Genomic DNA, 20,218 nt, shown 5'->3' with positions numbered 1-20,218 from the left:
TTTCTCAGTGTGTTTACAACAGTGCTTGTGGCAGCAGGGAAGACAGATGACCCCCATAACAGGCCTACTCCTGGGCCTTGGGGGATGCCCTCTCTGGTCACTGGTAAACCACACTTGTGTTTCCTTTGTTAGGAAACTGTTCTGAGCCATGGAGCTCCCTCAGGCAGAGGCAGGAGCTAGCAGACAGGACACAGCCTTCCCGGACTGGGCCTATGAAAAGAGGCATGTCTCATTCTGCACTGGCCCATGACCCCATGCATCTCACCCCTCTCAGTGTTCTGAGATTGGGGGCTCCTCCTCTGCTTGAGTGCTTGGCACCAATCTCAGCTCACACTCCCAAGCTATGCACTGCAGCCCTGAGGTTTTGGGACTAGCCTGTGGCTCCATTGTCTGGTCCCTCTGGTTCAGGCAGTAGCTACACTGGGGGATCTGAAGTGCTCCAAGGACACTGAGGAAGTACCCAGGTGGGAGTACTGGAAAAAACTCTCAGGCTGAGCAGTGGAGGCTGTGCTGTGCACATGTTCTTGCAGGTGTGGCCAGGCAGGAGTACTGGGAGGGACTGGCGGGCAGAAGGGCCTACAGTACAGATGTGTCCCAGCTCACAGGAAAGTTGGCCCCACTCTCTCTTGGCTCAGCAGTCAGGTGAGTTGAGAGCTACTTGGTGGAAGAAAGGGAGCATTGGATGTTGGACACCTACAGCTGCGTTCTGCTGCAGCTACCCAATATGCAACTCCCCCTGGGTTCAATGCTGGCTGTAGTTCTATTTCTGTCCACTCTCTGGGCAGGTGCCTCTGCCTGTTCCACTGTCTCTGGGGGTCGTGGGTTCTCTTGTAGGTAGGATCCCAGATGTCATCAGCAAGAATAGGAGGTTCCACTGCCACTTTACTCACCCCTTAGCTAGGAGCCATTCAGGGCTGGAAACTATCTCTGGTGTTCAACAACCTTGCACTGGGTTTCCAGTTTTCTCTCTCTTCAGCCTCAGTGTCTGTGTCACCTCTATTGACTTTCAGTGTTTTTTCTCAAAAGATATGCTGGAAGTATGTTAGTTTACTCAATATTTTGGGCTTCCTCAGTGGAAGTGGTGCTTCCTGAGTGTGTCCAGTTGGCCATGCTGTCCCCTCTAATAAGTTTAACTTCTTATAATAGATTTGTGTATATTTTATGGTAGTAAATGATAAAATAGTTTAGTATCTAAACATTTTATGCATTCATGACATACCTTTTTCTTAGGGTTTTCTATATTTCTACACTATGCAATTCATCTATAATTTTTTTCAAATTTTCACAAATCTCCTCAAAGGTTTTCAATACATTTCTTGAAAAAATCTGTACATAAGTGGACAAGCATAATTTAAACCTATTATTCATGGGTACACTGTATGTTTCAAAATCTGTTAAGAAGGTAGATTTCATTTTAATTGTTCTTACCACAATAAAAGAAAAATAAGAAATAAAAAAGCATATGCATACAGAAACATACACACCATAGTAGTTTGTGGCACAATTAAGTGGTACCATTACTCTGATCTATAAGAAAACTCGTTAATATGAGATAACATTGACTTGATTACAAACTATCTAGAAATAATTTATTTTCAAGTATGCACAGATTTAAATTTGATCTATATGATCATATTGTGTCATAATCAACAACTCAGACTTCAGGAAATGATTGGTTAAATCAGTGACTCCATCTACATGCAAAGTATTTATTCATCACCTGTGACAACTGTTAATTTTGATGACTTTTTTTTCTGTTCTTTCACTGTTCTACACATACTAACTAAGGGTCATAATCTCGCTAGATAGGACCTGAGAAATAGTTTTTCTTGGCTTACTCACAGTCTTAAAAATTGAAAAATTCTACATAAAAATTTTCGATTTTGGATTTTCTTGGAAACCAATCAGAAGTCCTTGTCAATGCAGGGCCTAAATTTGTGCATTAAAAGAATAAGCCAGAGCTGAGGAACACATGTGCTTTTGGACCTATGGGGAGAGCAGTTCACAACCAAAAAATTTCTCCTATTCTAACCATCACACCCTAAATTCCTGTTCCTGGCACTTTTTACTCATTTATTTTATCTCTTCAGCTCCTTTAAGCATTGGAGTTTGCCAAAGTATACTTTATAAGTGAAGCTCATACTCATCACTGAATAAGAGAAGATATAATAATACCTGAACATTCAATGTTAGAAATTGTATCGTGATAAATTATAAAATCATGTAACGGTTTCTTAATAGAGAGCTTATAAAATAATTTACCTAAGGACATTTACCACTTATTTCTGTACTCTTCGTGATAAAGCAATGATGAAACTGGAGTTGAATGAGTAGAAATAACATACATAACATGTAGCTACTCTAAGTCATATGTCTAACACTGAACATGTAAAACATTTTATCAGGTATTTTCTTTATAGTTTTAGATTAGCAAACACTTTCAAGCTTTTGGCTGTTGCTGGCCCACTGTGATGTCTATCTCATCGTGGAAATGGATCCTTTGATCCCTTTGGAATGATCTATTGAAGTCCTAGTGAGATAGAAAATCATATTTATTTATTCACAAACATAACTAATTATTATTTGCTAAGAACATGTCATTCTGTCATGTGGTAAAGAGATGGCAAGTAAGCACACAAGTATTAATAGCTCATTGTGAGAAGGGTTACAATAAAGGCATGCTCTTGGCTATTCATTTGGGACTAATAGAAAGTGGTGAAGTAAGGTTTCTCTAGGAGGAGCCATATTTTGGAAGAGACTTCAAGAACTATGCAAATGAAAAAAGGGAAAAGTTTTACCAAGTGTAAATGCAGAGAAATGTGAGATTACAGGGCACAGTAACTCAGTCAATACTTGAATAAGGTATGGGTATTAATCAAGAGAAGGAATAGAGGGAATAAAGTGGGTTTGGAGGTAAGATGATGAGATCAGATTTTGACATATTGCGCTTTAGGTGCTGATAGGATATCTAAGAAGGGAAAACATGAAGAAGAACTGGAAGTATCAGTTAACACAAATGATAGAAATATACCCATTTACAGATCTATAGCAAAGTAGGTAGAAATCAATTGTGTTTCACTAACAACAGAAGCAGATTATACTGGAATGAGAAGTGGATGGGAGGTGAGAAGGTGAGATATCTTAGCTAATTTAGTTGATATTTTCCTAGGTGCTTGGCTCTGAAGAGGAATAAAAAAAAGATTCAGCTAGAAAGTTGTGTGGGGGGTGTAAAAAACTGTAGCTATGTATAAAGATGGGAAATACTTGAGTGTGTTTGCTGAATCCAAGAGAAGATGGAGATAAAGAAACAGGAAGGGAGAATCTAAGCTCCAGCTAGATCTATCAGCATTGGTTACAGATGGATATATTTTCCACTGAGTTGGGAAAAAGAAAAAGAAGATAAAGACAGATATGGTGCAAGAATATTTTTAGGGAAAAGGGCCTGAAGTTGAGACAGTTTTTATAACATGGCATCACTTTCACCTATGAGACAAGAAGGAAAGTATGCTCTGAGAATGAAGAAGAAAATCATAGATTTAATTTATGTGTCCTCTGCTTTATTCCTTTGTTCAACAAGTACTTACTGAATGTTGCCATATGCCAAGTCCTCTGCCAGGACCAGGGAAAATGACCATAAATTACACAGTGAAGTCTCTCAAATGACTCCAGCCATAAACCAAAGCAGCAGCCACAGGAAGACTTTAGCAAAGCAAACTTTAAGTTCTACACATCAACATCCAAGCCACCATCAACTGAAAAATAAAATTTACTTGACTGGGCCGTCAGTTTGGGAGGGAGACTTTTTACATTTGGTTATTTTGGACCAAGCTCATGAAAATAAATTTGTTTACATTCTCTCATTTTACACTTAGCTGTAAAAGATAGTATAAATGGGAGCTAGATTTTATATTTCTTCTGATTAGTAATGCATTTATTTCCTACTTGTAACTTTCTAATTATATTAAGCAAAGGACTATTGAAAGAGTGAATTCAGTTATTTGGAAAAATGTTTTCTGCGTGTGTGCTTAGAAAGACATTATCATAGTACCTTGTTCTGGTTGCACTTACTTAGATCTACAGATCCAATATCCACGTACATTTTAGAAAACAGAGATCCCAGGGTAAAGCCAATGATTGGACCAATCATTGCGATTGCATTCAATATACCTGAAAATATTATAAAGCAATTTTACTAGATGCCAAGAATGCATGGCTCTTATTCACCATGTTTTTAAAAGAAACATGATACAATTCATATACCCAAATATATGTTCTAATAGGCGAAATAATAAGTTTAGTAACTCTACTATTTCAAAAGTAGACAAAGGGAAAGTGATCATGCAATTTAATATTTTGTGTACATTACCTAAATACAAAGAAGAATGTCCTTCTTTAGCAAAATCATCCATGTAAGAAAGCCCCAGTGGTACTATGGGAGTCTCCCCTATTCCCCGAAGCATATTGCCCATGAACACATATATCCACATGTATGACCCAGATTCCTTCACACAACCTGTGTAGATAAGAGAGTGTTTCATTGTAAACATTAATTTTAGCATTTCTATTACAAATTCAACTACTTAACTCTTACTCTACTCTTTTTTTAAAATTTACAAGTACAAGTAATTTATATTCACTTTGCAAACTTTGAAAATATGGTCTATTAGTCCATTCTTATGCTGCTAATAAATACATACCTGAGACTGGGTAATTTATAAAGGAAAAAGGTTTAACGGACTCACAGTTCCTCATGGCTGGGGGGCCTCACAATCATGGTGGAAGGTGACGGAAGAGCAAAGACATGTCTCACATGGTGGCAGGCAAGAGAACGTGTGCAGGGTAACTCTCATTTATAAAATCATCAGTTCTTGTGAGACTTATTCATTATCATGAGAACAGTATGGGGGAAACCGCCCCCATGATTCAATTATCTCCACTTGGCCCCACTCTTGGCATGTGGAGATTATTACAATCAAGGTGATATTTGAGTGGGGACACAGTCAAGCCATATCATATACAAAAGCATAAACAAGTAAAAATTATCTGTAATCACACTGCACACAGAAGATCACCTCAAGTGTTTTTATATATCTTCCAGATTTGCACAAAATATGCACATTATACTCATTATGTCCATTATATATTTAAAAATCCAATTCATATTATGAAATGGTATACACAGTTAACCATTAACCATGTTATACACAATATAACCATTGCTATATTATAACAATTGTTTCATGTTGTTAAGATTTTTTTAACATCAAAACTTTAATGACTGGACAGTAATGTGTTGAATAAGTTTCAAAATGTGTTTATTTAATATCTTATTTTTCATTTTCTTCTTTATTGTTTTATTCTGTTAGGTTTATCATGACTATATCTGTAAATAAGTCCTTTTGCAGTTTCCTGGTTATTTCCTCAAGATTAATCAATAATAGCAGAATTTCAGACTAAGTAGGTAAGTATATTTTTGTTCTTAATATATGTTGATAATGAATCTCCAGAAAGATTTACAAATGTATACACTTTCAGCAATATATACAATGTGAAATCCTTTTTTGCCTCCACCTCGTTTCTATATATTTTTAGTCTTTTTCTATTTAATAGGTTTAAAAAAATCCTTAGCGGTACAATTTGCAATTATAATTTATAATTTTGGTTACAATAGGCAAAAAATCTTTAAATGATACAATAGTTTGCCTTTTGCATTGAAAGCAAAGTTATATGATTTGCATATTAATACTATTTCCTCCTGTTTTACTTTAATGCATATATTCTTTGTCAATTTTCTACTGAAAATATTCTCTTTTCTGATCTACTTCTAAACGCTCTTACATATAATACAGTCATCCCTTGGTATATTAAGGAATTTGTTACAGGGCTGCCTGTGTGTTCTCAAATTCATGCACACTTAAGTTCTGCAGTTGGCCCTGTGCAATCAAAATATAGAAAATGTCAGATATTCTTATTGGCAGGTTTATCACCCAGTTTGGATGGACAACATTTGCATAGAAGTGAAACCACATAGTTTAAACCTGTGTTGTTAAAGAGTCAACTGTGTACATTAACACTATAATTATGTCTGTAAGAGTCAAATGTTTTTCCTATTCATTCATAATTAAATTTTGCTAGTGAATATCACAACAATTTTTAGAGATGTAATTAAATTTATACATGTTGGAAGACTTCTTACTGTCAGTGTTAATTCTTACCTTTTCCCACTATCTCAGGTGATGTTCTATTGAGTGATACAATTTGATTAATTAAACAGGTGGATAAGGTCGATGTTGAATTTTCTGATGAATCAATATTAATTTCTTTAGAATACCTGTAACTGTAAGGACATCACTGAATTAAACATTTTGCTTATCTACTGAATATTTTCACTTTTCCTAGAAATACAGATAAATATTCGCCTTTATTTGCACCATTATCTTCCCCAAATTACCAGAATCCTTTCTGTCAATTTCCCAGCATGTGTTTTAAGAGATGTGATGGGTAAAAGTGAAACGGAAGTGTCCAGCAAGAAAGATAATTCGGTACACCCCAGGCTAGGTGGGTTATCACCTTCCTATTATCCTAGGAATGGTTATATTTTGGTCAATATATGAAATACCCTGGTTTCACCTTTTTAAAAAGTAATTATTAATTGCATGTAACCATTCATCCTTTTGAATTATCTTCAAAGATGATCAGTCTGTCAGATTTTCTTTCATGGACACATAGTCACACACACGCTCTAATGTATGACTCTTCAAAACGTAGTAAAAATAAAATCTAGTCCATTTCAACTACATGGGAGAAAACTTGATAGGAATAACAGAGATGTTAATATCTATAAATAATTAGGTACCATGTGAGCTCTAAAGGCAGCCTACTGTATTCCAGGCATTATGCTCAGCTTCAAAGAACTAGAAATAAAATGCACAGTTTTTGTACTTAAGGAATTTCACACTAATATAAACATATATGATAAAATGTATAAGTTTAATATACAAGGTCCTGAGTTGTCACAGAGACAAAAGATATGATCAGCTTTGCTTGGAGGTTGTAGGAAGAGATCAGAGAAGACACCAAAATAAGAATGACAGGTAAAACGAATCTTGAAGATGAATAGAAGGGTAGACAAAGAAACAAAGGTATTCGAGGCTGTAGAAATAACAGGTGCAAAGGTGTCACACATTATGTCATATTTAGAGAAATGCTGATCTAGACTGTTGTCCTTAATTTTAGGGTGGAATGAAAGATGAAGCTGTGACAGTTGCCTTTGAGGTTTATTTTCCATACAAATCATGACAAATAATAAATAAAGATTAAAAAGGGAATTAGGGGACTCTGACGGTATCGTGCCAAAAGCAGAGGGAAAAAAAATGGACATGATGAAGAAGACACAAAGATAGAAAATGAATCAAGAGAGTGCAGTATGATGAAAACAAGCTAGAGCAGTACCACTAAGAAGAAACTTCTTATAAGGGCCAAATATGGCAGGGAGATGGAATTAATATGGTGAGCAAATGACATCATTGCTGGATTTGGCAATGAGAAAGTAATTGGTGTCTCTAACAGACACTGCTCCTTGTCTCTCAATATTCTTTCTTCTTTCCTTCCACAGTAATCATAGTTGGGATTTTTAACTGGGAACATGGTATCTTGGAATAACGTCTATTTTTTTTTTTAGCATTTATATAGTTATGTGTGAAATGTAGCCCATATATGGTAAATGTAAAGTCAGTGGAGATATTTTGCTCCTGAAAATGCTTCTTAAGCCTCAGCCTGTGTGAACTGTTTGTTTCTTCTTCTTCTTCTCTTCTTCTGCCTTGTTGCCTGGAAATACATTGCCATAATTTGGATCATGAGGCCAAGGCCATGCAAGGCATAGCAGTACGATGGAAAGAGGTAGAATCATATCATCCTTGAACTGGCTACATTAACTTTAATGTGAAAAATAAGTTTCTCCCTCATGTGCCATTTTCACTTTTCTCTGAGGAGCATCTGACTGTAATTATAACTACACAGTGACCTTAGGAATAACAGCTTCAGCGAAATGATGGGAACACCTATACCTCAGTGGGTAGAGGTATAAGTGTTGAAGTGTTATCAAAAATAATCAAAATCTCATAGGCAAAGACATACAGTATATATGTTATACTAAAAACTCATAAAATGCCTATGTATTTCATTTGAAACTCTGCAGTTTAGTCTTTTTGTTACTTCAAAGTCTATGAAAGCTATGATAAATAAAGTGATTATGTAGACAAATAGACACTATTTCTATACACACTTAGTGGGTATACTTCTCAAAAGGCAACTGCCTATTTAAAGGGATAATAATAAAATTCTACTCCTAATTTACAAGGTACCGATAGTTACTGGCACAGAGGCTTTCTTTTTTTCTTTTTTCTTTTTTTAAACACTTACTATCCCATGAAGAAATGTGGCAAAGCAGTCAAAACACCTCCAATTCCCATAATTAAACAACCGATTCCAATTAACTTTGGTCTGTGTAGTTTGGATCCAAAGTAACTCACAAATACAATCACAAGCAAATTTCCTAGAAAGAGAACAAAAGTATGTTGATACAACTTAGCTCAATTTTGCGTCTGGAATTGAAAACCCCAGAATGGATGCAAATAGAATCCAGACATAGTGCCTTCCCTCAAAGATGATGTAATTTAATTGAGAAGGTGAATTCACCTACATTAGACCACTCACTGAAAAGTTGTTTTAAATACAAAAAAAAAAAAGCACTTGAATTACTTGGCAATATTAGTGAAGCAAAATTTTACTGAAAAATTTGGAGTTGACTGGATTATATTGCAATGAAGAAAAATGGAGATGAATCTTCCTGATCTGAGGGTAAGGTGCTCCTTCATGCATTTCTTTTTTTATTCTTTATATTAGTTAAATTTCTATCATGTACCTGACATGAAGCTCACAGCCAGAAATAAGAAAGTTACTTGAAAAAGAATAAACCATGGCATCTGTCTTCAAGAAGTTTCATACTAATGACAAAAACAGAGGGACAGAGCTGGTATTAAACCACAGAAAGGGGGAATTTAATCAAGAGCTTCCAGAGGCTGGGCGCGGTGGCTCACGCCTGTAATCCCAGCACTTTCGGAGGCTGAGGCAGGTGGATCACGAGGTCAGGAAATCGAGACCATCCTGGTTAACATGGTGAAATCCTGTCTCTACTAAAAATATAAAAAATTAGCCAGGGGTGGTGGCGGGCGCCTATAGTCCCAGCTACTCGGGAGGCTGAGGCAGGAGAATGGCGTGAACCCGGGAGGCAGAGTTTGCAGTGAGCCGAGATCGTGCCACTGCACTCTAGCCTGGGCGACAGAGCGAGACTCCGACTCAAAAAAAAAAAAAAAAAAAAAAAAAAAAAAGGAGCTTCCAGAAAGGTCCCTGGAGGAGAAACCACTTGAGATTTAATGTCGTGCATAAGTCATTTATATTAAATAACATACATAGAGCATATCAAATGAAAAGAGTCATGACCACTTCTAATCCTTCTGGAGCCTCATGCATAACAATGAACAAATAGCAGTTAAGGATTACTGAGCATTTATGAAAAAAATAGCATAAAAATAGTTTGGAAGAAAAGCACTAAAATGAATGAGTAAACTTTTTACTTTATAAAAAATGTAGTGTCTTTAGGAGTACAAGGGCACATTGCATCCATAAAATCAGAACTGGCAGCCTAAAAATAGTAAGTGCTGTTGTAAATGTAAAATATAGATATATATGCAAATTAGAACTTGATATGGTAAGATGACTGATGGCATCAGCAAAGATTAATGAAACATAAAGAAAAACAATAGAAATTTAGGAGAAAAAAATTTAAAGAGAAAAATTCCCACGAAATTTAATATTCATCTCATAAATGCTCTAGAAGAAAATAACTAAATAGGGAAAGACACAAATATGAACCAGAAAATGTTTTCCCTGAGCTATTATTGGAGAAATCCAAGTTAAAATGAAGACAACAAAATATCTTCAATATTTCAAAGGAAAGATTTTGGTGTGCTCAGTGAAACAATAGAAGTCTAATGTAGGTTGCTCTGAAAAGATCCCTTTCTCCTTAAGAATAACAGTCCTCTCCCAAACTTTCTTCATCTTGAGAGAGGGGAGGTAAAGTAGGACATGGTGTTAGTTTGCAAAAATTGAATTTGTGTAGAATCAGGGTTTCTGAACATCCTCACTATCAACATTTTTGGCTACATCATGCTTTGCACATTATAGAATATTTAGCAGTACCCCTGACCTCTACTTTAGATACCAGTAGTACCTCCCTCGCCCCCCAGTCCCTGTCCAGTTATGACAACCAAAAATGTTTTTGGTCATTGCCAAATTGCCTGTGAGAGATAAATTTACCCCAGTTGATAACCAGTGGTGTAAAGCATATTTTTTTTTTAACTTTGCAAGTTTGGTTATTAAAATAGAAAAAAATAAATGTTACCAATTTCAAAGCTTCCATCAATAAAACCAACAAGAGAAGAGGATATCTCAAATCTCCTTTCTATATGAATGATGGAACTTTTCATAACAACTGCACCTAGTGCCTTAGCAATAAAGCTGAGTGCCAGAGCTGCCAAGAACATCTGAAATCAGAAGGAAAGGGGAAAAATGGTTAATCAAAGGACTATATAATGTCAACAGGCACATGGAATTATAATAGCTTTTCTTCTTTACTTAAAAACATTATTTGTATCTTAGAAACCATACTTAGTTTTCCCTCGTACCAGGTACTACTAATCAGGTACTAACATTTAAATGTTATTATCACTATACTGATAAAGCATCATTTCTAATTTGGTTATAATATCAAAATATTACAGCATTGCAGTTAAGATTGTTATTTTAAAATTAATCGCATTAACTGATTTATAGAAAGCTGCTTCACGTTCTCAGATGGCCATGATGGTGAGCTATTCTTTATTTCCACGTGAATAGCATTGGCTAACTGGGAGGGGAGAGGCAGTACATTCTCAAAGGTAGCATTTCCAGGAAGCCAGCTGAAAAACAGAACTTTTCAGAGGCAAAGAAAAATTCTATGACCAACACAACTGACTGGCATCCAGCATAAGATGCAGTGGTTATAGATGTTTTATTTGTCAATTTCATGTTAATAAAATGTATCGATTAATCAGTTCTCTTACAGCTCACATTTATATCCATAAACAAATTTCTTTGGGCTCTCTACTATTAACATTTACCTTGTTATATATTAGATGTTTATATCCCCTGCCTCAAATTTATATGTTGAAACTCTAATTTCCAAGGTGTTGATATTTGGTGATAGGGTCTTTTTGAGGCAATTAGGTCATGAGAATGGAGCCCTCTTGATAAGATTAGTGCCCTTATAAGACAATAAATTAGAGATTCTATTTCTCTCTCTCTCTCTCTCTCTCTCTCTCTCCCCTCCCCACCAAGTGATGATACAACAAGGATATGGCCTTCTGGAAACCAGGAATAGGGCCCTTCATCAGAACTCAATTATGCCAGAACGCTGATATCAGAATTCTCAGCCTCTGGAAATGTGAGAGATAAATATCTGTTGTTTAAGACACTGAGTCTGTGCTATTCTGTCAGTCTGAACTGACTAAATGACCCCTTCTAATTACCTCCTATATTTCCCAATGGTTTCCACTACCATGCCTAGCTTCAATTATTGCAAGAGCCCCCTAAGCCATGTGTCTACTTCTGTGCACATCTACCTAACAGTCTCTTCTCAACAAAGTAGCTAAAGAAGTCCTTTATAAATCAGAAATAGACCATGCTGCCCCTTTGTCTTCCCATATGGCTTATAGTAATATCGAGTTTTTTCCGATAACCTATGAGACCATAAACAACCTGTCCTCTTTTTTACACCCACCTCCCTACAAATATTCCTCTTTATCTTTCTAATCTTATACTTTGTTACTCTTGTCCTTGGTCATTCCTCTCCAGCTACATTAGACCTACTTGTTGTATATTGAGCATTCCAAATTCATTATATTTCTCCAGGATTTTTGTTCTTTTCACTTGACATGAAAGGCTCTTCCCCATAGTCGTATTTCTGTCATTCATTCCTTCACACCCTTAAGAGTTTTGCTCAATGGAACTTTCACAGTAAGGTTTTCCTCAACCACTCTCTTTAAAATCGCACCCCTTTCTGCACATAATACATTTATTCCTTTATGTGTTTATTTTATATTGCCACAGTAGAATATTAGCCCCTATCAAGTCGTAGGTTTTTGTCTGTTTTGTTCATTGCTCCATCCCCAGTGATTAGGACAGTATCTGTCACAAAGATGCTTAAGAAATAATGAGTGAACATTTATATAACCAAAACCTACTCTGTGTCTTGCCCTAGGCCATGTTTGGGGGATAGAGATAAAAGGCCCCCCGCAAAAAACTCTTTGATAGCTGACGAAATGTGGGTGTGTTCCTTTCTGCATAAGAAACTGTAAAATGATACATGGTATCAACGAAGATAAAAGGAATGGAAAAAATTTATTAAATGATACAACTTACGGAGATAACTAAAAGTTTTAAAATAAAATATAAAAAGTTATCTACGAAACAGCATAAAATGTAGAAGAGTATCAATACTAGTTGTACTAAGTTGATGGGAAGAGCAAGACAGGAGAAAGGGGCAATGAAGTTAGGCAAAAATTATGAAGATTTTCTTCAAAGATAGTCAATTCTAACATCTTGTAAAAATGTATACAGTCTTTGTGCCATAGAATAGTGATGAAAATTGTTCAGGTCCTAATCATTAAAAAATCATTTTATTAAAAAGGACTAAAAAATGTGTAAGATAGTGACATCAGCAAGACAGCAGAACAGCCCTGGAACCTCAACAGCAAGGCACAATTTTAACGCTATATGTACTAAATGCCTCTGTAGGAATTTCAGACACCAATTGCAAGGTTTCTGTACCTCCAGACTATCTTTGAAACAACCTGGCAAGAAAAATCATGATTGTTTCCAGTCTCTCTCACTAGAGTCTTTCTCACTCCACACTGTGCAATGCATTTGGAAGGAAACATTTAATCCCTTATGTTCAATATTTTGATTTTTAAGGAGGTTGCCCAAGGACTGGCTTCTGACTTGCCTGTATTCAAGTACCAATAAAAATGGGGTCTTTCAAAGCAAAGGCAACCAAAGGTGCACCAAAATTGAAGTTCCAGACATAGACACTAGGTGGAGCACCAGTACAACAATTTAATGCAGCCCCAGAAAGGCCACTCTCAAGCAGCAGGGGAGGGTCTTGGGAGGGTCTTTTACAGAAATCAGCAAACCTTTTCAAACAGATTACACACACACAAGCCTAAAGGAGAAAGAAAAGAATGTATACTAGAAAAATAGCATGAGTAGGCCACGGAATCTCTATCCAGAATTAGTGAGGAGAGTTCTCCTTGTAGAAAATCATCTCACAAAATCTGGGAGAGTTGGCTGATGTTTGAAATGTTAAAATCTCAACAACAAAAGAATACAAAGTATAAAAAGAAAGAAAGGATTCTCACACATTAAAAGGAAAAAAATTACATCTCTAGAAACTGACCGAAAACAAATGAAGATACAGGAATTGCCAGACATGGGACTTGAAATTAGTCAAGTATGTGCAATGAATTAAAAGAGAACACGAACAGACAACTAAATGAAATGAAGAACATAACAAATAAACAAAATAGGAATATTAACAGAGTAGAAACTATGAAGAACCAAATCGAAATTCTGGAGTTGAAGTATAAAATAACTGAATTGAAAAATTCATTAGAAAGACTCAAAAGGTAACTTGGCTAAGCAGAAGAAAAAATCAGCAAAATCAGAGACAGAACTTGTAAAATTAGAGTCACAGGCGCAAAAAGAAAAGAACAATGCAGAGCCTAAAGAAATTATGGGACACCATCCAGCAGGGCAACATATGCATTATGGGAATACCAGAAGAGAAGTAAATGAGAAAGGTCTGAAAACTTATAAATTATGGCCCCCAATTTTTTAAATCTTAGGAGATAACGGAACCCAAACATTTAAGAAGCTCAAATAATTCCAAATAAGATAAATCTAAAAAACTCTATACCAAGACACAGTATAATCAAACTGTCAAAAATTACGCACAAACAGAGAATCTTAAAAGCAGCAGCAAAAAAACCCATTCATTTAGTACAAGGAAGCTGACAGCTCTTCAAGTGGTGTTTGGAAAACTGGATACCCACATGCAAAGAAATGAAGTTGGGCCCTTACCCTATAGTATATGCAAAAATTAACTCAAAATGAACTCAATACCTAAATGTAAGACCTTAAACTTACAGAAAAAAAATAGAAGAAAAGCTTCAGGACATTGAATTTGGCAAATTTTAAAATATGATACAAAAAGCACAGGGAACAAAATTAAAAATACGCAAATCAGACTATATCAAACTTAAATCTTCTGCATATAAAGGAAAACAACAGGGTGAAAAGATAACCTATGGAATGGCACAGAATAAATGCAAATAATATAACTGGGGAGGAGTTAATATCTAGAATATATGGACTTTTCCAAGGAAATAACAATGACAAAGAGCAACTCAATTTAAAAATGGGCCAAGGATTTACACAGACATTTCTGCAAAGAAGATATACAAAGATCCAATAAGCACATTAAAAGATACTCAACTTTCTAATTATCAGGGAAATGCAAATTAAAACCACAATGAGATATCACCCCACAGCCATCAGAAAAGTCACTATTTCAGGAATAGAGAATAACAAGTGTTGATGAGAATATAGAGGAGTTAGGAACTTCATGTTTGTTGATGGAAATATAAAATGGTTCAGCCCTCATGAAAAAGAGTTTAGAGGTTCCACAAATACCAAAAAATGGAATCACCATATGAACCATTAATTCTTCCTCTGGGTATATATTCAAAATAATTCAAAACAGGATCTAGCAGAGATATTTGCACATGCATATTCATTGCAGCATTATTAACAACAGCCAAGAGGTAGAAGCAACCCAAATGTCTATTGATGAATGAATAAAGCAAATGTGGTATACATACACAATGGAATATTATGCAGACTTAAAAAATAAGTAAATTACATCACATGCTACAATATGGATGAAACTCAAGGACATTACGCTAAGCTAAATAAGCTAGTCACAAAAAGAGAGATACTGTATAATTTTACTCATATGAAATATTTACAGTAGGCCAGGCGTACTGGCTCACACCCTTAATCCCAGCACTTTTGGAGGCCAAGGTGGGCGGATCACGAGGTCAGGAGTTTGAGACCAGCTTAGCCAACATAGTGAAACCCTATCTCTACTAAAAATACAAAAAAATTTACCTGGGCATGGTGGCAGTCGCCTGTAATCCCAGTTACATGGGGGGCTGAGGCAGGAGAATCGCTTGAACCCAGGAGGCAGAGGTTGCAGTGAGAAGGGATTGCCCCACTGCTGCACTCCAGCCTGGGTGACAGTGCAAGACTCCATCTCAAAAAAAAAAAAAAAAAAGAAAAGAAAAAAAAGAAAAAGAAAGAAATATTTAAAGTAGTCGAAAAAATAGAAACAGAAAGTGGAAAGGTATTTACTAAGAACTGAGGAGAAGATAGTTTAGTGGATACAAAGTTTCGTCATTGGAAAATGAAAAAGTTCAAGAGATCTGTTGTTCATCAATGTGAGTGTACTTTACACTTTTTAATTGTACACTTAAAAAGTGGTTGAAAAGGTACATTTAATGTTATGGGTTTTTTACCAACATGACAAAACAATGCATTATTTTATAGGGAGAAAAAGTAATGTGAGTGGTCTCCTGCTGAGAGAATTAACCTCTCCTACTGGATATGTTTAAAGTGCCAGAGTGGCTGCAGATACTAATAGGAGTTCTACGACATTTTCATTTGCTTTACAATTGCTCTTCACTATGCTGTTATCCACTAATTTATGAAGTTCTGTACTGATATAGAACTTCTTGATAAACATCCCCTCCCCCATTCCTCTCTCACCCTCTACTAATTTAGGTTCTTTTATAATGAGCTATATTTTCATTGTCACATTTTATTAGATTTTATTAATTTGTAATTAAAATGTCATATCCTTGTATGTAAACTGTCAAGATTTGTTATGCTAAAATATTTATCAAGAGGATTATTATAAAAAACTCTAAAGATGATCTCCACATTTTTTGGTTGTTTTTTGGTGGCATTAAAACATTTTTAGAAATAACTTTTGTTATAAAGCATTTTTAAAATAAAATTTGTCATGTAGTTGGAATCATATAGTAGGTAACATTTTAATATTGACTTCTTTTACTTATAAATATGCTTTTAATGTTTTATGTCTTTTCATTGGTTATGTCTCATATCTTGTTAATCACCAAAAATACTCTTATTCTATTGCATGAATGTACTGTAGTCGCTTTACCCATTCACATATTGAAGGACACCTTGGTTGCTTCTAACTTATGGCAGTTATCAATAAGGCTGCTATAAATACCTGTTTGCAGGCTGTTGTGTAGACATGCTTCCCACTTGGTATTTATTTCAGTAAATACCAAGGACTACAAACGCTTGGTTGTATGGTAAGCCTATCTTTAAATTTGTAAGAAACCTTTAGAATATTTTCCAAAGTGGCTGTACTATTTTGCATTCTCACTGGCAATAAATAAGAGTTCCCTTTGCTCCACATTCTTGCCAGTATTTGGCATTTTTTGTGTTTGGAATTTTAGTCCTTTAAACAAGTATATAGTGATATAGCTCATTGTTTAATTTACAATTCCCTAATGATGTGATGTGGAGCATTTTTCCACATGCTCATTTGTCATCTCTGTATCTTCTTCAGTGAGGCATCTGTTCAGATTTCATCCTCATTTTATCATTGGGTTATTTTTCTAATTATTGAGTTTTAGGTGTTCTTTGCATACTTTTGAAAATCAGTTCTTTATTGGATATATCATTCCAATGTCTTCTGGTCTCTGATGAGAAATCAGTTGTTAATCTTATTAAGGAACTCTTGCCCATGATTATTTCCTGCTCTTGTTGCTGTCAAGATTCTGTATTTATTTTTATTTTTTGGCCTTTGATAGTTTGATCATAATGTGCCTCAAAGTGGATCTCTGAGTTAATTTTATTTGGATTTTATGCTTCTACAATGTTTAGATCATATATTTTATCAAATTTGGGATGTTCTCAGCCATTTTTTTTCCAAATATTATTTCTTCCCTTTTCTCTCTCTCCTCTCCTTCTGGAACTACCATAATTTTTATGCTGGTTCACCTGATAGTGTCCCACAGTTCCTTAGATTTTGTTAATTTTTCTTCAGTTTTTTTTTTCTTTCTGCTTCTCAGACTAAACATTTCAATTGTCTTATCTTCAAGTTTGCTGATTCTGTGTTCTAACTGCTAAAATTTGCCGTTGAACCTTTGTCTAAGTCAGTTCAGACTGCTATCACAAATTATGATGGACTCTATGGCTTAAACAACAAACAGTTATTTCTCACAGTTGTGAAGAGTGAGAAGTCTGAGATAAGGGTGCCAGCATGGTCAGTTTCTGGTGAGGGCCCTCTCATAGGCTGCAAAGAGCTAACTTCTCTTTGTGTTCTCACACGGAGGAAAAAAATCTAGTGAGCTCTTCAGCATTTTCTTGTAAGGCACTACTTGCATTATAAGAGCAAATTTCTCATAATCTCTTTGGCTCCCAAAGACCTCCAAATACTATCACGTTGGATTTTGAAATTCAATATACAATTTTGGGGACAGGGGAACAAATATTTAGTCCATAACACCTTCTTGTAAATTTTCATTTTGTTTATTGTATTTTTTATCTCCTTTGACCTTTCACTTGCCTTGTTCTAAGCTTGGGGGTTAGCATTAGGTAAAAGGATACAATCTTCTCAGACGTTTTATGAGCATATGTCTTGCCTTGGACATATGTGTGGCTCCCTAAATATCTCTGTGTACATGCCATGCTAGCTACATAATAAACTTGATAATAATAACTTATTTTCATCATCAGTGTGAGCTACCATCTCTAGCTATATGTTCTAAACTTTTTCAAATAAAAACCAGAGATATAAATGTGCACAATCATAAAACAAAATGTGCATTGGCAGAAAGAGACAATTGACATTGAGATAAGAAATAAAGTCTGTATTTACCTGCAATCGTGGCAGATCGGTCATTAATTTATTATGTCAATAGTTCTAAACTTAAAGTCAGAAGACAGTTCCAAGTTTCTCATTTGTCAAATGCACAACTTTGATTAGCTTTGGAACTCAACTGATTTACTCAAGAAACGCTCATCGAGCAACTGCAATATAGCAGTTACTCTGCTAAGCTATGTAGTTGAGGCAGGTATAGAGGAACAGGAACAAGGACAGTAAAAACAAATAAGACATAATCAATGCACTAAAAATTATAATCTTCAGTGCCAGTAAACCAATAAGGACAGTATAATATGTATGGGGTTCTATAATTGCCATAATTTTATAATATTATGAGCAGATAGGAAAAAGGGACTACTCTGACCTTACAGGTTAAAGTTCTTATAGATGTGTTGACACTGGGGCTATTACACTGGTAATAGAAGCTTAGATATTGAAGACACAAAATATGTAAAACAAAATAGGAAGCACATGAAAAGCCCCTAAGAAGTGAAATAACATGGATTATTTGAAAACTAGAAATAATATTTGTGTAGGTGAAGTGTAAAGACAGAAATATGTTCAACATTGAGGGGTCAGTATGCATTTTAATATATTACATAACAAAATTAAATTGTAGAGGGTTAATTCTGGCAGCCAGGAAGAAGAAGAACTTACAAAAAAGAGATCTGTTGGAAAGCTGACTTCAGAAAAAAAATGAGTAGTGATGAAAAGTAGTTAACAAGCTTACAGACACACAAGGAATAGTTTAAGAGGACAACCAACAGGAGGTGGAGAAAAGAGAAAATGTAAAGTCTGATTTTGTAGAACATATGAACAAGCAAATAACATACTTTGAAATAATATAACAGTGTTCAAATTATCCACTTATGAAGATCATGAAAAATGACAACCAATACTAATTCATAGATGGCACACACGTTGTAGTCCTTTAATGAAGTATTTTAAAATAACTATTCTAACTACTCCCTAGTTAGAATAGTTAGTTCTCTTCATAACTATTGACATAAAGAAAACAATGTCATAGTGAATGAAAATATAGGAAATGTCACTAAAAGAAAAGAGGTATAAAAATAAGAAAAATTTGCAATATTTGAAGTAAATAAGTATAACCGAAATGTTAACTTATACCACAGCTTCTGGACAGGTATTGTGTATATACTGTCTTTGTAATATATACCTTTCTGTGATGTATGTTGTAGCCCTTCTTCAAATTTTCCTAATTAATTTATTCACAAAAGCATTAATGGGAAATATAGCTTTTGAAAAATATTTGATAACATCGATAAAGGAGAAGGATTACATCAGATATCCCACAAAAATAACTTCACAACACTTTCCTGCACTTCACATATTTCTTTCCAAATAATACAGAAAGAGCATAAGCATAAATCATGTCATTATATGGAATCTACTATTTTTCAGGAACTGTTCCAGCTATTTTGTGTATATTATTTCTAGTGTCTGCAAAATCTTTGCCTGATATGTGTTACTGTCTTCATTATACAAATAAGAATAATAAAGTTTAGAGATGCAAAGTTATTTAACTAGAGAAACAAAACTGAAGTGAGCGTAACTGGAATTGGAACAAAAGTATTATACATGAAAAAGAAAAGTAGTTCATGAACACAATATAATCCCCTTTTTCTTCGTCTCCTTTTTATCTTGAGTCAAAGCCTTATTACGTCTCACTTTGTTAATCTGTGGTACACTGCTGCTTCTCTCCATTTGAAACAATGGGAATTCTGCATGAATTTTAATGCCCAGCTTAATGCCACCTCCTTAGCGAAGCTTTATTTCTTCTAGTAGGAATTTGTTTTGTATCTCTTATACAACGAATGTATCATGTGGAATGGAAATTTTCTAGAGCAAAACACATAATAAAAATAATGAAGTTAAAAAAATTTTGAAATGTTTTATCCATGAAGATCTTTGTAATACAGCTCTATTTACATTTTTCTCTATTTAAACTATTTAAAATATGTGTTAAAATTGTTTTACAAATTAAAAAAATGTAGTCCATTAAATTGAATAAAATATTTTTAAGTGTTCTTTTTATTGCTTACTTTAATATTAAAAAAT

At 34.9% G+C, this 20,218-nt stretch overlaps 1 protein-coding gene across 1 annotated transcript in view; it reads right to left on the bottom strand.

Annotated features, from left to right (window-relative positions):
- SLCO1B1 (solute carrier organic anion transporter family, member 1B1) overlaps positions 1 to 20,218 on the bottom strand; it is a 116,265-nt gene that overhangs the window by 60,668 nt on the left and 35,379 nt on the right. The window contains exons 3-7 of the mRNA XM_011969465.1: positions 10,463 to 10,604; positions 8,422 to 8,554; positions 6,216 to 6,337; positions 4,367 to 4,513; positions 4,069 to 4,167 (exon numbers count right to left, since the gene is read on the bottom strand). Coding sequence (XP_011824855.1) covers positions 4,069 to 4,167; positions 4,367 to 4,513; positions 6,216 to 6,337; positions 8,422 to 8,554; positions 10,463 to 10,604 — 643 coding nt within the window. The remainder of the gene's footprint in view (positions 1 to 4,068; positions 4,168 to 4,366; positions 4,514 to 6,215; positions 6,338 to 8,421; positions 8,555 to 10,462; positions 10,605 to 20,218) is intronic.

Source organism: Mandrillus leucophaeus, unplaced genomic scaffold (genome assembly GCF_000951045.1).
Source record: "Mandrillus leucophaeus isolate KB7577 unplaced genomic scaffold, Mleu.le_1.0 Scaffold892, whole genome shotgun sequence".
NCBI lineage: Eukaryota > Metazoa > Chordata > Mammalia > Primates > Cercopithecidae > Mandrillus > Mandrillus leucophaeus.
The sequence above is the reverse complement of the archived record's forward strand: the minus strand, read 5'-3'. Positions and strand labels throughout refer to the sequence as shown.